This window comes from Terrapene carolina, unplaced genomic scaffold (genome assembly GCF_002925995.2).
Source record: "Terrapene carolina triunguis isolate 2854851 unplaced genomic scaffold, T_m_triunguis-2.0 Scaffold34021, whole genome shotgun sequence".
In the NCBI taxonomy this organism is placed as follows: Eukaryota; Metazoa; Chordata; order Testudines; family Emydidae; genus Terrapene; species Terrapene triunguis.
In genome coordinates this window covers 746,327-763,717 of record NW_020698372.1, presented here as the reverse complement: position 1 = coordinate 763,717, position 17,391 = coordinate 746,327, and the positions used below count along the sequence as shown (strand labels likewise).

At 43.1% G+C, this 17,391-nt stretch overlaps 1 protein-coding gene across 5 annotated transcripts in view; it reads left to right on the top strand.

Annotated features, from left to right (window-relative positions):
- LOC112117851 (DNA topoisomerase 2-binding protein 1) overlaps window positions 1-17,391 on the top strand; it is a 59,912-nt gene that overhangs the window by 27,229 nt on the left and 15,292 nt on the right. For 4 of the 5 annotated variants that reach the window (XM_024215941.3, XM_024215939.3, XM_024215942.1 and 1 more), the window contains 5 exons: window positions 10,341-10,514; window positions 11,758-11,867; window positions 15,720-15,843; window positions 16,426-16,572; window positions 17,127-17,232. In XM_024215941.3, coding sequence (XP_024071709.1) covers window positions 10,341-10,514; window positions 11,758-11,867; window positions 15,720-15,843; window positions 16,426-16,572; window positions 17,127-17,232 — 661 coding nt within the window. The remainder of the gene's footprint in view (window positions 1-10,340; window positions 10,515-11,757; window positions 11,868-15,719; window positions 15,844-16,425; window positions 16,573-17,126; window positions 17,233-17,391) is intronic. The other variant, XM_024215940.3, reaches the window with a different exon arrangement.

Below are 17,391 nucleotides of genomic sequence, written 5' to 3'. Positions count from 1 at the left end.
ACAGTCCATTCATCCAGCCCATACTTCTTTAACTTGGCAGCAAGAATACTGTGGGAGACCGTATCAAAAGCTTTGCTAAAGTCAAGGAATAACACATCCACTGCTTTCCCCTCATCCACAGAGCCAGTTATCTCATCATAGAAGGCAATTAGGTTAGTCAGGCACGACTTCCCCTTGGTGAATCCATGCTGACTGTTCCTGATCACTTTCCTCTCCTCTAAGTGTTTCATGATTGATTCCTTGAGGACCTGCTCCATGATTTTTCCAGGGACTGAGGTGAGGCTGACTGGCCTGTAGTTCCCCGGATCCTCCTTCTTCCCTTTTTTAAAGATGGGCACTACATTAGCCTTTTTCCAGTCATCCGGGACCTCCCCCGATCGCCATGAGTTTTCAAAAATAATGGCTAATGGCTCTGCAATCTCATCCGCCAACTCCTTTAGCACCCTCGGATGCAGCGCATCCGGCCCCATGGACTTGTGCACGTCCAGTTTTTCTAAATAGTCCCGAACCACTTCTTTCTCCACAGAGGGCTGGTCACCTTCTCCCCATATTGTGCTGCCCAGTGCAGCAGTCTGGGAGCTGACCTTGTTTGTGAAGACAGAGGCAAAAAAATCATTGAGTACATTAGCTTTTTCCACATCCTCGGTCACTAGGTTGCCTCCCTCATTCAGTAAGGGGCCCACACTTTCCTTGACTTTCTTCTTGTTGCTAACATACCTGAAGAAACCCTTCTTGTTACTCTTAACATCTCTTGCTAGCTGCAACTCCAAGTGTGATTTGGCCTTCCTGATTTCACTCCTGCATGCCTGAGCAATAGTTTTATACTCCTCCCTGGTCATTTGTCCAATCTTCCACTTCTTGTAAGCTTCTTTTTTGCGTTTAAGATCAGCAAGGATTTCACTGTTTAGCCAAGCTGGTCGCCTGCCATATTTACTATTCTTTCTACACATTGGGATGGTTTGTTCCTGCAACCGCAATAAGGATTCTTTAAAATACAGCCAGCTCTCCTGGACCCCTTTGCCCTTCATGTTATTCTCCCCGGGGATCCTGCCCATCTGTTCCCTGAGGGAGTCAAAGTCTGCTTTTCTGAAGTCCAGGGTCCGTATTCTGCTGCTCTCCTTTCTTCCTTGTGTCAGGATCCTGAACTCGACCATCTCATGGTCACTGCCTCCCAGGTTCCCATCCACTTTTGCTTCCCCTACTAATTCTTCCCTGTTTGTGAGCAGCAGGTCAAGAAAAGCTCTGCCCCTAGTTGGTTCCTCCAGCACTTGCACCAGGAAATTGTCCCCTACACTTTCCAAAAACTTCCTGGATTGTCTGTGCACCGCTGTATTGCTCTCCGAGCAGATATCAGGGTGATTAAAGTCTCCCATGAGAACCAGGGCCTGCGATCTAGCAACTTCTGCTAGTTGCCAGAAGAAAGTCTCGTCCACCTCATCCCCCTGGTCTGGTGGTCTATAGCAGACTCCGACCACGACATCACCCTTGTTGCTCACACTGCTCAACTTTATCCAGAGACACTCAGGTTTTTCTGCAGTTTCATACCGGAGCTCTGAGCAGTCATACTCCTCTCTTACATACAACGCAACTCCCCCACCTTTTCTGCCCTGCCTGTCCTTCCTGAACAGTTTATATCCATCCATCATAGTACTCCAGTCATGTGAGTTATCCCACCAAGTCTCTGTTATTCCAATCGCATCATAGTTCCCTGACTGTGCCAGGACTTCCAGTTCTCCCTGCTTGTTTCCTGGGCTTCTTGCATTTGTGTATAGGCACTTAAGATAACTCATCGATCGTCCCTCTTTATCAGTATGAGACAGGAGTCCTCCCCTCTTGCGCTCTCCTGCTCGTGCTTCCTCCCAGGATCCCATTTCCCCACTTACCTCAGGGCTTTGGTCTCCTTCCCCCGGTGAACCTAGTTTAAAGCCCTCCTCACTAGGTTAGCCAGCCTGCTGGCGAAGATGCTCTTCCCTCTCTTCGTTAGGTGGAGCCCGTCCCTGCCCAGCACTCCGCCTTCTTGGAACACCATCCCATGGTCGAAGAATCCAAAGCCTTCTCTCCGACACCACCTGCGTAGCCATTCGTTGACTTCCACGTTTCGACGGTCTCTACCCAGGCCTTTTCCTTGCACAGAGAGGATGGATGAGAACACCACTTGCGCCTCAAACTCCTTTATCCTTCTTCCCAGAGCCACGTAGTCTGCAGTGATCCGCTCAAGGTCATATTTGGCAGTATCATTGGTGCCCACGTGGAGAAGCAGGAAGGGGTAGCGATCCGAGGGCTTGATGAGTCTCGGCAGTCTCTCCGTCACATCGTGTATCCTGGCTCCTGGCAAGCAGCAGACCTCTCGGTTTTCCCGGTCGGGGCGGCAGATAGATGACTCAGTCCCCCTGAGGAGGGAGTCCCCGACCACCATCACCCTCCTCCTCCTCTTGGGAGTGGTGGTCGTGGAACCCCCATCCCTAGGACAGTGCATCTTTTGCCTTCCAATCGGTGGAGTCTCCTTCTGCTCCCTTCCCTCAGATGGGTCATCTACTCCACTCTCCGCATTAGTACCTGTAGAGAGAACATGGAAACGATTGCTCACCTGTATCTCCATTGCTGGTACATGGACGCTCCTCTTTCTCCTTCTGGAGGTCACATGCTGCCAAACTTCTTCTTCATCCATCTGTCCCTGCTGCGCCTGCTCTGAATCTTCAGAACATTGTGGCCATAGAAGCATCTCCTGACGTCTGTCCAGGAAATCTTCATTTTCCCTTATGCAACGCAGAGTCGATACTCGTTTCTCCAGACCTCGAACCTTCTCTTCCAATATGGAGACCAGCTTGCACTTTGTACAGACAAAGTCGCTTCTGTCCTGTGGAAGAAAGACAAACATGGCACAACCTGTGCAGGTTACAACAGCTGATCGCTCACCTTCCATATCACCTTCTTCTTAAGAGCTTCCTCAGCTGTTGCAAGAACTACTTAGAGAAACCTGCAGATGAAAGCCTCAGTGAGCTCTCTCCAGGCAAACTCCCTCTGTTAGCCTCTGCTATTCGCCGCTCAGCTTGTTCGCTGCTGACTGCCCTTATATACCAGTCACGCCCACTCAAGGCCCACCTGGAACAAAGCACTCCCAATTCACACTTTTCAAACAAACAAGCAAGCAATCAAGCACAGGGTCAAACTGACAAACTGTCCCAGCAACAGACACTCAGATACTCACCAAGCATTCCCTTAATTTTGCTCTTGGCTTCTACGGGACTACTACTTTACTGTGATAATCTTTATACATCTGAGAGAATAGTAGCCATTATCCCTCTCATACAAAGATGTAGTTGCATGAAGATGGAGAAAGAAATAGGTGAAGGGGAGACATTCGTCTTAAAGATGGCCTGCAAATGGAAAAAAATAGATCGGATTTTTGCCCTTTTCTGCTTCTTTCTGTTGCATAAAAAAGGTCATTTGCCTTTTGTTTAACCTTAGATATATCAGTGCTGGAGGATTTCTTGGCTGACTCAAGTGTGTACTGGAAGCTTAGTCAGTGGAGGTGCTGAATATAAACAGAGAGCTCTTTTCCCCAATTAAGTTAAACACTGGTAAAAACAACAAACCCCATACAGTTTGAATATAAATCATTTCCCTTCCCAGTTAAGCCAATTTCACATACATGGTTCTCTGCTGTCCTAAACTTATTATTTTCCATTTATCCATAACAGCTAAGGAAAAACAAAGTAGACAGGGCCACAGCTTCTAATTTCAAGCAGAGGGCAGTAAAATTGAAGATGGGTTTGGTATAAATCCCTTTTCAGACCATTTTTAGGCATTTCTGAAGAAGCAAATAGAGCCCCACACATCCAGTTTTTTTTTCTAGGTCATATTTGAATAGATATTAAATAAGAGAGTATAGAGATAGGCTAGTCCTGTGGTTAGAGCATGGGACTGGGACTCCGGAGATCTGAATTTGGTTTCTGGCTCTTCCATACACTTCTTGTGTGAGCTAGAAGAAAGCGAGTAGGGGAGAGGTAATTTTAGATTTGATTCTGACTAATAGGGAGGAATTAGTTGAGAATTTAAACGTGGAAGGCAGTTTGGGTGAAAGTGTTCAAGAGTATTCTGTTGGAGGAGAAGGTATTTGTAGGGGCAGTGTGCTGGGAGAGAAGCTGAGCCCTGATTAGGGGGTGGGGCGTCTCTGACTAGGGGTCCTATAAAGGTAGCCAGTCAGGCAACAGCATAGACAGTTGCAGCGGCACAGGAGCCAGCAAACAGAGCTGTAAACAGGGGAGTTTGAATGGGAGTTTGCAAGGGGAGTTTGAGGGGAAGACTAAGAGAGCCAGGCTAGTGAAGGGAGAGTGTGGTGGTCTGGCAGTGTTTTGTGCTCATTGGGGGTTTGTGTTGCTGTGGATGGTGGTGTTTGTGTTTCCTGGACTAAGAGGACTTCGGTGAGAAGGCTATGACAAATACACAGGCAGCAGTGGTAGTGACCCAAGCAGTGGAAGACACAATGAAGATGACTGGATGTGGAAGCTGCGGCATGTACATGATCCTGGAGGGGGTATCTGAAAAGAGTTTTGTCTGCATGAAGTGCCGCCTGATAGAGTGGATGGAAGAAAAGATCCGAGGATTGGCGATGCAGATGGAAACTCTGGTTGAGTTTAGAAGGGGGTTTGAGCGGATGATGGAGCAAAGACATGAGGAGGCTGAAGGGAAAAGCTCAGACTTGCAGATGGAAGCAGGACCAGAGAACTCTGAGGGGAGACTGCTGGGTGAGGAAAGTGGACAGTGGAAGCATGTGACTAAGAGAACCAGGCAGAGGAAAAGACGGGCTAGTGAATGAGAAATAGAGCTCAGGAATAGGTTTGCAGAGTTGGAAAATGAAGAAGGGGCACATCAGGTGGTCACTGAAAGTGAGAGGGCAAGGAAGAAGAGAAGAGCAGCTAGTCCTATAGGAAGAGGGGAAGAATCAATGGAGATAACGCCAAATATGAGCCCTAGGAGGATACCGGATGGGTTGCGGAGGATTGCAAGGGACAATAGAAATCAAGAGGACTTGCAGCCAGAGGGAACGGGATAGACCGGAGAATCGCACCATCACCAGGAAAAGGCAGGTCTACGTGATTGGGGACTTCTTACTGAGAAGAATAGACAGGCCTGTAACTAGAGCTGATCCAGAGAACAGGGTGCTAAGATACAGGATGTGGACCTGAGGCTGAAGAGGATCCTAACAGGAGCGGGAAAGAATCCACTGATTGTCCTTCATGTGGGAACAAATGATACGGCTAGATTCTCGCTGGAATGTATCAAGGGAGACTATGCCAGACTGGGGAAGACACTTAAGGAAACAGAGGCTCAGGTGATCTTCAGTGGGATTCTGCCTGTTCCTAGGGAAGGGCAACAAAGGTGTGACAAGATTATGATGATCAACAGATGGCTCAGGCAGTGGTGCTATAAGGAGGGCTTTGGGATGTATGGCCACTGGGAAGCATTCATGGACAGAGGACTGTTCTCTCGGGATGGACTTCAGCTGAGTAGGGAGGGAAATAGACTTCTAGGATGGAGGCTGGCACAACTGATTAAGAGAGCTTTAAACTGGGAATTTCGGAGAGATGGTTGGGAGATGTCCAGGTAATCTCCACGCTGGATTTTAACATTGAGAGGGAAGAAAACGAAGTAAGAAAGGATACAGCCATGGGTAGGAGAATGGACATAAGGAGGAAGGGTTGTGTAGATACCAGTCTAATAGGTGATACTGGCAGTAGAATGTCTGTGCCTAATCGGGTAAAGAATGTGAGAGAAGCCAAACAGCAAAAATTAAGATGTTTGTACACTAATGCGAGGAGCGTAGGTAGCACAATGGAGGAACTAGAGCTATTGGTGCAGGAAGTGAAACCAGATATTATAGGGATAACAGAAACACGGTGGAATAGTAGTCATGACAGGTATTGAAGGGTATGTGCTATTTAGTAAAGATAGAAATAAAGGCAAAGGTGGTGGAGTAGCATTGTAGCAACGATGAGGTAGACTAAAGAAATAAGAAGGGATGGAATGGATAAGACAGAGTCTGTCTGGGCAAAAATCACATTGGGGAAGAAAGCTACTAGAGCTTCCCCTGAGATAGTGCTTGGGGTGTGCTATAGATCTCCGGGATCCGATCTGGATATGGATAGAGACCTCTTTAATGTTTTTAATGAAGTAAATATTAATGGAAATTGTGTGATCATGGGAGACTTTAACTTCCCAGATATAGACTGGAGGACAAGTGCTAATAATAATAATAGGGCTCAGATTTTCCTGGATGCGATAGCTGATGGATTCCTTCACCAAGTAGTTGCTGAACCAACAAGAGGGGATGCCATTTTAGATTTGGTTTTGGTGAGTAGTGAGGACCTCATAGGAGAAATGTTTGTAGGGGACAACCTTGGTTTGAGTGATCATGAGCTAATTCAGTTCAAACTAAATGGAAGGATAAATAAAAATAGATCTGTGACTAGGGTTTTTGATTTCAAAAGGGCTAACTTTAAAAAATAAAGGAAATTAGTTAGGGAAGTGGATTGGACTGAAGAACTTGTGGATCTAAAGGTGGAGGAGACCTGGATTTACTTCAAGTCAAGGTTGTAGAAACTATCAGAAGCCTGCATCCCAAGAAAGGGGAAAAAACTCATAGGCAGGAGTCGTAGACCAAGCTGGATGAGCAAGCATCTCAGAGAGGTGATTAAGAAAAAGCAGTGGAAGATGGGAGTGATCAGCAAGGAAAGCTACCTTATTGAGGTCAGAACATGTAGGGATAAAGTGAGAAAGGCCAAAAGCCATGTAGAGTTGGATCTTGCAAAGGGAATTAAAACCAATAGTAAAAGGTTCTATAGCCATATAAATAAGAAGAAAACAAAGAAAGAAGAAGTGGGACCGCTAAACTCTGAGGATGGAGTGGAGGTTAAGGATAATTTAGGCATGGCCCAATATCTAAACAAATACTTTGCCTCAGTCTTTAATGAGGAGCTTAGGGATAATGATAGGATGACAAATGGGAATGAGGATATGGAGGTAGATATTACCACATTCGAGGTAGAAGCCAAACTCGAACAGCTTAATGGGACTAAATCAGGGGGCCCAGATAATCTTCATCCAAGAATATGAAAGGAACTGGCACATGAAATTGCAAGCCCATTAGCAAGTATTTTTAATGAATCTGTAAACTCAGGGGTTGTACCGTATGACTGGAGAATTGCTAACGTAGTTCCTATTTTTAAGAAAAGGAAAAAAAGTGATCTAGGTAACTACAGGCCTGTTAGTTTGACAACTATAGGCCTGTAGTATGCAAGGTCTTGGAAGAAATTTTGAAGGAGAAAGTAGTTAAGGACATTGAGCTCAATGGTAATTGGGACAAAATACAACATGGTTTTACAAAAGGTAGATTGTGCCAACCCAACTTGATCTTTTTCTTTCAGACGGTAACAGATTTTTTTAGCCAAAGGTAACTCAGTGGAACTAATTTACCTTGATTTCAGTAAGGCATTTGATACAGTTCCACATGGGGAATTATTAGCTAAACTGGAAAAGATGGGGATCAATATGAAAATTTAAAGGTGGATAAGGAACTGGTTAGGGGAGACTACAATGGGTCATACTGAAAGGTGAACTGTCAGGCTGGAAGGTGGCTACTAGTGGAGTTTCTTAGGGATCGGTTTTGGGACCAATCTTATTTAATCTTTTTATTACTGACCTTGGCACAAAAAGTGGGAATGTGCTAATAAAGTTTGCGGATGACACAAAGCTGGGAGGTATTGCCAATACAGAGAGGGACCGGGATATCCTACAGGAAGATCTGGATGACCTTGTAAACTGGAGTAATAGTAATAGGATGCAATTTAATAGTGAAAAGTGCAAGGTCATGCATTTAGGGATTAATAACAAGAATTTTTGTTATAAACTGGGGACGCATCACTTGGAAGTAACAGAGGAGGAGAAGGACCTCGGAGTATTGGTTGATCACAGGATGACTATGAGCCGCCAATGTGATATGGCTGTGAAAAAAGCTAATGCGGTCTTGGGATGCATCAGGCGAGGTATTTCCAGTAGAGATAAGGAGGTGTTTGTACTGTTATACAAGGCACTGGTGAGACCTCATCTGGAATATTGTGTGCAGTTCTGGTCTCCCATGTTTAAGAAGGATGAATTCAAACTGGAACAGGTACAGAGAAGGGCTACTAGGATGATCCGAGGAATGGAAAACCTGTCTTATGAAAGGAGACTCAAAGAGCTTAGCTTGTTTAGCCTAACCAAAAGAAGGCTGAGGGGAGATACGATTGCTCTCTATAAATATATCAGAGGGATAAATACCAGGGAGGGAGAGGAATTATTTAAGCTCAGTACCAATGTGGACATAAGAACAAATGGATATAAACTGGCCATCAGGAAGTTTAGACTTGAAATTAGATGAAGGTTTCTAACCATCAGAGGAGTGACGTTCTGGAATAGCCTTCCAAGGGGAGCAGTGGAAGCAAAAGACATATCTGGCTTCAAAACTATGCTTGATAAGTTTATGGAAGGGATGGTATGATGGGATAGCCTAATTTTGTCAATTAATTGATCTTTGACTATTAGCGGTAAATATGCCCCATGGCCTGTGATGGGACACTAGATAGGGTGGGATCTGAGTTACTACAGAGAATTCTTTCCTGGGTGTCTGGCTGGTGAGTCTTGTCCACATGCTCAGGGTTTAGCTGATCGCCATATTTAGGGTCGGAAAGGAATTTTCCTCCAGGGCAGATTGGCAGAGGCCCTGGGTTTTTTTCGCCTTCCTCATCAGCGTGGGACACGGGTCACTTGCTGGAGGATTATCTGCACCTTGAAGTCTTTAAACCACAAGTTGAGGACTTCAGTAACTCAGACATAGATCAGGGGTTTGTTACAGGAGTGGGTGGGTGAGATTCTGTGGCCTGCGTTGTGCAGGAGGTCAGACTAGAAGATCATAATGGTCCCTTCTGACCTTAAAGTCTATGAGTCTGAGTTCATGATTCTAAGGAAAAGTACGAGGGAAAACAGAATAAAGACAATGGTCTTCAAGAAGGCAGATTTTAGCAGACTCAAAGAATGGTCTGAAATAAATAGGATGAAATTAAATAAGGACAAATGCAAAGTACTACATTTAGGAAGGAAAAATCGGTTACACAAATACAAAATGGGAAATGACTGTCTAGGAAGGAGTACTGCAGGAAACGATTTGGGAGTTGTAGTGGATCACAAAACAAATGAGAGTCAATAATGTAACACTGTTGCCAAAAAACCCAAGCATCATTCTGTGATATATTTGCAGGAGTGTTGTAAGCAAGACACAAGACGTAATTCTCCTGCTCTACTCAGCACTGATAAGGCCTCAGCTGGAGTATTGTGACCAGTTCTGGGCACCACATTTCAGGGAAAATTTGGACAAATTGGAGAAAGTCCAGAGGAGAGCAACAAAAATGATTAAAGGTCTAGAAAACATGACCTCTGAGGAAAGATTGGAAAAAAAACTGGAAAAAAAAAAAACTTAATCTGGAGATGAGAAGACTGAGGAGGGACATAAGAGATTTAGGTTAGACATTGGGAAAAATTTCTTAACTGTAAGGGTAGTTAAGCAATGGAACAAATAATCTAAGGAGGTTGTGGAATCACTGTCATTGGAGGTTTTTAAGAACAGGTTAGATGAGGGGTTCTTAAACTAGGGGTTGTGACTCCTCCGGGGGTCGCAAGCTTATTATATGGGGGTTCGTGAGCTGTCAGCCTCCACCTCCAAACCCCGCTTTACCTCCAGCATTTATAATAGTGTTAAATATAAATAAGTGCTTTTAATTTATAAGGGAGGTCGCACTCATAGGTTTGCTGTGTGAAAGGGATCACCAATACAAAAGTTTGAGAACCACTGGAGACAAACACCTGTCAGGGATGGTCGAGATAATTCTTAGTCCTGCCTCCATGCCAGGGACTGGACTAGATGACCTGTTGAGGTCCCTTCCAGTACTATATTTCTATGATTCTTTAATCTCTTTATTTCCTCAGTTCCCCATCTGTAAAATTGAGATGTTACTTTCTCCTGTCCTTTTGTCTGTCTTGTCTATGTAGATTACAAGAACTGTGGGGTAAGGGCTGTCTTTTACTATGTCTGTATAATGCTTAACACAGCAGGACCCCAATCATGTTTGGGGTCTGTAGGTGCTACTGTAATACAAATAAGAAGTGGGTTGGTGTTTGAATAATATGAAGCCTTAATATAGATTGCATTAGAGGAGCCTGCTATTCAATGAGAGAACTTTTGATCCTGGAAAAAGGATAGTTCATCTATCCTGATTCAATAATTGCTTCTTTACTCTTTTTGGTAGGATGCCCTGGCAGCTTTGGAAACTCCAGGGGCTCCCAATCAGAGAAACAGGAAACCAAGTACTCCTCTCTCTGAAATCATTGGCAGGAACTTGAAATTAGCTCTGGCAAACAGCACTCGTCATACTGCAGCTCTTACTGCCAGCCCTCAGCTGCGGGCTGCACAAGCAGAAGTGGTAGGATTATGCTCTTTTTAAAATTTATTTGTAGGCTTAATTAAGAAGATGTAGTGTAATCATGTAGTTGAGTTAGGAGATGCTTAACTTTACATGATAGATTATGAATCATATTAGCTTTGATACTGTATTTTGATATGTTCAGACAGAAATTTTAATGATTACCTGTTCTTTTGTTTCAGTTGAAAGAGGCAAGACCAGTAATTTTGACTCCTAAAAGGCAGAGAAATGTATTTAAAGATGTTTGTTCTACTGACCTGGTTTAATAGTTGTTAGGCAGTATGTGTATATAAACATGTAACTATAGATATTCCATAGTTCTAGAACTTGTAGCTTATCACTGTTAAGGAACTCCCAGTGTCTGGTGTAATGAGAACGGTGGGCAAGGGGTAAATACTTTTACTCTGATTAACTGTAATATTGGAGGACACCCATTATTTTCTGTGAAGTTATTGGAATTTATTTTTGTCATGCATCTCCCTTTTCCCCCCCCATCCTCTTAGAGTGCTGTTACTGCTTCACTTACTCGGAAGCAGGAGGCAAAATATTTCTCACTCTGACCCCCACAATAAGATGTGTTTTGCTCATGTTCCTAGTAGTGTGTTTACATACTCTTTCCTGGAAGCAAGGAGCACAGTCCTTTCATGATTCCTTTTTGTACTAAAACTGATCTACCCTGCAGAGAGCAAAGTTAGAGAGAATAGAAAACAGAAATGTGGGAGAAATGTACAGTGGGTGCAGTGGACTGAAGACGCAGGCAAAGGCAGTGCTTTGTGTACAAATTGCCACACTTGTACTCTGTAATCAGTATGAGAATGGAGAAGTGGAATGCCATTTTCAAGGGAAGATTAACAGTAATTTGCCATGCTGTACTCTCCTCTTTCTCACTCCCTTCATGGTATGCCTATTTTGGGCCCCCTTATCCTTTATAGTAAGATGTTTTTGTGTCAGCAGTTTTAGTATTTTCCCTGTTTAAAAGTTCAAGAAGATTTCAGACTGCTAAGAAAGAGGTGTAATATATTCTTATGAGACTTTGTGAGATAAGTCTTTATAATAGTGTTATTATAAAGTGGTTCCTGGTATGTGGAGCCATAACAGCACTCCCTTAATAATGGGGAGGTTCAGGAAGCAGAGATCAGCAGAACTCTGATAAGTAGTTTCCCTTCTTTATCATTACAAAGGTGTTGGTTTAATGATCCTCAGAATGTGATTTTTTCATATTTTTCCCCATGACCATGGACAGGTGGAAGATTCAAAACCTCTTGCTGATCTAGTCATATGTGTTAGTAAGAAACTCAGTAAAAAGCAAAGTGAACTGAATGCTGTTGCCGCTTCTCTGGGAGCAGATTACAGGTATTAACTGATGCCAGCAGTTACTACACTCTGCATTGATATAACTTTTCACTCGAATGAATCTGAATCTTGGTGTTGTAAAGTCCAGTGTATGCATATGGCTTTTAATTATAGCGAAGCATTAGACTTCTCTATATTAAGGTTGCAACCAGTTTCCATTGTAACGCCCTATATTTACCTGCCCCTTTCTCCCTAATAACTTGGCTTGGAAAATCAGTTTGGCCTGAAAATTCTCAGATTTACATTGAAAGATAAAGAGAACTTTTCTGCGTAAGTATGAAGGGAACAGCACACAGATACTTCCTGGAGCTTTGAAAGGGAAGGGGCATATGCCTGCAGGGCAGCAGAGATCAAAACAGTGAGCAGAGCAATCAAGGCAGGCATTGTGGGATATTGGTGGAAGGCAGTTCTGTCGACAAAACAGCAGTGTCTACACTGCCTCTTTGTCGACAATAAAGGGAGGGGAAAAGACAAAAGTCTCTCGTAGGGGTGGAAGTTTTTTGTCGCCCAAACTGGATGTTTTTTGTGACAAAAGTCTCATTGTAGTGTGTACGTTTTTGCTGTTTTGTCGCCAAAAGGCAGTTTTTGGCAACAAAACTTGATAGTGTAGACAAGGCCTAAGTGATCATTTTCCCCCCATTTGATCTCCTGATAGTTTTGATTTGCCTGGCATGCAAATGTGCTTTTCTTTGTCTTATCTTTGGTCAGACCTTGTGGGAAACACATTCAGGCAGGGGGAACCGCATTCTTTTGTCTGAAAAAACAAACAAACTATCAATTTAGAAATTAATGGAGATATCCCATCTCCTAGAACTGGAAGGGACCTTGAAAGGTCATCGAGTCCAGCCCCCTGCCTTCACTAGCAGGACCAAGTACTGATTTTGCCCCAGATCCCCAAGTGGCCCCCTCAAGGATTGAACTCACAACCCTGGGTTTAGCAGGCCAATGCTCAAACCACTGAGCTATCCCTCCCCCCAAGGACATGCCTAATTTAAACACATTTTAATCAAAATTCCAGCACATCTGCATAATCCTTTGGGTGTTGACAATATATACAACATGCCAGAATATTAATGATCCATGAGTTATTAGTTTTCTAGTGACACATTATATGACACCTTTTAGATAGAGAGTATAACAATAGTTAGCTGGGTTACACTGAACTGGTCAGGCCAGTTGAAACTCACTGCTAGCTAACAGGGTGACCCTTGCCTACAATCTGGATTCAGGCCAGGATGTGGGACAGAACAGCTTTTGGGGCACTGATGTATGATCTCCTGCTGTTACTGAAAAGTGGGCAGACAGCCATTCTCATTTTCCTGGACCTCTCAGCAGCATTCAAGTCTGTCAACTATGAGTAGGGCCCTACCAAATTCACGGTCCATTTTAGCCCCGCAAGCAGCAGCAGAGAAGTAAGGATGGTATGGTATGGTATTGCCACCTTTACTTCTGCGCTGCTGCTGGCGGGGTGCTGCCTTCAGAGCTGGGTGCCCAGCCAACAGCTGCCACTCTCCGGCCACCTAGCTCTGAAGGCGGTGCAGAAGTAAGGGTGGCAATACCGGGACCGCCCTAAAATAACCGTGTGACCCCCTCCCCTATAACTCCCTTTTGGGTCTGGACCCTCCAAGTTTAGAAACGCTGGTCTCCCCCCATGAAATCTGTATAGTATAGGGTAAAAGTACACAAAAGACCAGATTTCACGGGAGGAGACAAGATTTCACAGTCTGTGATGCGTTTTTCATGGCCGTGAATTTGGTAGGGCCCTAACTATGAGATACTGCTGTCCTGCCTGAGAGAGGTGTCAGGGATCCAGGGACATGCACTAAAATTGTTTAAGCCCTGCCTGGAGGGATGAATCCAGTAAATTGTGATGGAAACTGTGTCTCTGCCACTAAACGCCTCTCTTATGGAGTCCCACAAGGATCAGTTCTCTCTCTGGTTCTGTTTAACATCTAAATGCAGCTACTAGGAGATCATAGAATATCAGGGTTGGAAGGGACCTCAGGAGGTCATCTAGTCCAACCCCTGCTCAAAGCAGGACCAATCCCCAGACAGATTTTTGCCCCAGATCCCTAAATGGCCCCCTCAAGGATTGAACTCACAACCCTGGGTTTAGCAGGCCAACGCTCAAACCAGAGATGACATGGACTCAAGTGTTAGCAATACGCAGCACTACCTACCCTTCACCACATATGACCATACTGATATCACCAAGATGGTCTAGTGCAGGGGTCGGCAACCTTTCAGAACTGGTGTGCCGAGTCTTCATTTATTCACTCTAATGTAAGGTTTCGCCTGCCAGTAATACATTGTAACGTTTTTAGACGGTCTCTTTCTATAAATCTATAATATATAACTACACTATTGTTGTATGTAAAGTAAATAAGGTTTTTAAAATGTTTAAGAAGGTTCATTTAAAATTAAATTAAAATGCAAAGCCCCCCGGACTGGTGGCCAGGACCCGGGCAGTGTGAGTGCCACTGAAAATCAGCTCACGTGCCGCCTTCGGCACACGTGCCATAGGTTGCCTACCCCTGGTCTAGTGCTTGAGTGAGATCAGCTCATGGATGAAGAACAGCTGGTTGAAACTGAACCCGAGCAACACAGAGGTTATGGTAGTGGGCAGAGAAAAACACTTCGAAGAGTTCACAGTCATGATGCCGTCTCCTTTGGTTGAAGGCAAACGAGCACAGTTGGTCATTTCAGTTTAGGAGTTCTCCTGGATTTCTTGATGATGCTAATCTCTCACATAACAGCATCTGCGAGTAATGCCTTATACCATCTCTTGTTAGGAGACTCCATCCCATCTTGGCGAATGGTGACCTGACCCAATTATACTGCCTTGTCACCTCCTGTCTGGACTAGAGCAATGCAGTATATCTGGCCACAAAGCCATCAACCCTTAGTAAACTCCAACTAATATTGAATGCTGCAGTACGTCTCCTGGCAACACGGGATACCGCAAGCACATCAGGCTTATCCTCCACTCCTCACACTGGCCTTCCATAGAATATTGAATCAAGTTCAAGGTTTCAGTCCTTACCTTCAAGGTGCTCAATAGCCTGGGCCCAGGATATCTGAAAGATCACCTAAAGTTTAGCAATGAAGACCAAGGTACATCTTTGCTCTTCTAGCACAATGGAACTCTCTATGATAAGGGTAAAGCTTGTCCATGCAGGAGACAGAACTTCCTCAGGGGCCAGTTCAAGATTGTGGAATGATCTCCCACAGGAACTAAGACCATCTCAAACCCTTCTGCACCACATGCAAAGTACGCTTCTTCAACCTTGCTGTCTCTAATATACAATAGTAATGTGCACATTTAAAAGCAAAAACTACAAAAACAGAACCAAAACCAAACACTACACTGTGCACACAGTTCTCCCCATGCAGAGAGAATAAGAGAGAGAACAAATCACGTGACAGATGTTGGTCACGTTGCTTAATGTGCTACTGAAAGGTGCTCGAATACAAGAAGTGGGGAGGGCAATATAAGAACGTGTATAGAATAAAACGCAAAAGAATATTGCTGTTCTACATAAATATTTCAATTTGTAAAATGAAAAAAACAAAACAAAAAAACAAATCAAATGTTAAGGTACATTTTATTAATATTAAATTGAAATTACTAAGCGATGCGTGACATGATTCCCCAAACAATTCTTGTATGTTGGATGATGGTGATTTTGAGGGGACAGCTAAATAAGTAAGTTTTTTGTAGCTTTTGTTAAGCTTCATAGAGTAATGGTTATTTGTCTTGGTGGGATAAGACTCAGTTTCAAGGATGCAGTAATTATAATAATAAACTGGAGTTGATATCTTCAGGTTACATTTTATTGGTGTTTGTTCTAGATGGTGCTTCGATGAAACAGTAACTCACTTCATCTACCAGGGAAGACAAAATGACAGCAGTAAGGAATACAAATCTGTTAAAGAAAGGGGCATACACATTGTTTCAGAGCATTGGCTTTTAGAGGTATGGAAGAAATTTATTTTTATTTTCCTCTGAAATGTGAAGGAGAATGGAGACAAGATCAGATGTATTGGACTGACTTTCCATTTTTTTCAAAGCACGTGCATGGGTTTAAATTGTTCATACACAATAGCTTTATGCATGCTGCTTTTAATTTGCAGGCTTCATCCTTCTAAATCTTAATTAATAATTGGTGTACCTTCACCTTGTAATGACTGTAGAGCTGAAATTGACAATTTCTTCATATATTTGCTTTTCATACCCAATACATTGACTCAGTTTACAAGAACTTTTGGTTGAGGTTTTCCTGAACAATAACTTTTGTTTGCATAAGTATTTGCCAATGGGACAGAAGTAAAGTTAGATTTAGTAGTCATGAAGAAAAATCTTCAGAACTTTATGAAAAGTAAGAATTTCATACTTACTGACATAAGAACTACATGTGTCTCCTGCGTTAGTGTTTTTTCCCAATTATATTATTTTATTGAATTTTTTTTATATTTAGTTTTGCATCATGCTATCTAAATTACTCTCAGTTCTTCCCAGATTTCTCATAACTTCTTATATTTATGAACTTCGTTGCAGAGTGCACAAGAATATAAACGACTTCCTGAATCTCTGTTCCCTCACACTTACAATCCCAAAATGAGTCTGGATATCAGTGCAGTGCAAGATGGCAGACTTTCTTCCAGTAGACTTTCATCAACTGGAAAAACAGCAAAGGAAGCTGAGGTATATGATAAGATGTAACCTCTGGTCTGTATTGGATTCATTGGCATTATTTTAATCTATTTGTTTCACTAACAAAATGAATATAAACTGATACAAATATTGTTATTTAGTAATCTCTGGGGTCAGGTTCAGCAGTTATGCAGCTGTAAACTTTCTCTATCCTGGAGGCTCCATCAGTTTCTCAGCATTCTAACTCTCTTAAATATCTTATTAGAGTGGACACAGTCTTCAAATCTGAATTGGTGTGATCCTGTCTCTGTCTTCACTTAGACATAAACAGTAGACCTGAGAGGTGTGAATTTTATTGAATTTAATGGGATATTAAGTCTCCAGTCTAGTTTTTTTTTTAATTACTTCACTGCTGTGGCAGAAACATTAAGCTAACCTGAGGCTGATAGAGTGGAACTTTGGTTTGTTGGTGGAGCTTTGGTAGAGTTCTTCCTGTCCCCTAAAACACCCCAACATGCTTACCCCCCACTGAACACTGTAGCCAGTTGCTATGTCTTTCAGTTTCAGAATTAGATTGATAAGTTGTATATTTTTAACATTCTTAGAGTATTTCAGTGGATGAAAATGACACAGGAGATGTAACTACTAACCAGGTAAAGGAAGCAGTCACAGTAAGAGAGGAGCAAATTGCAGCAAATGAAGCCAAAGGAGGTAAACAAAATATTCTTTGTTTTCTTTTTAAAACAGCCGTGGAAACTACAGTTATAAATATAAGCGTTTTACTGTTTTGGGGAAGCTTGACTTTTAAGATCTGGAGGTTTTAGTGTCATTTATTCTCTTACCTAAGCACAGTGTAGCCAGCCAGGCTTC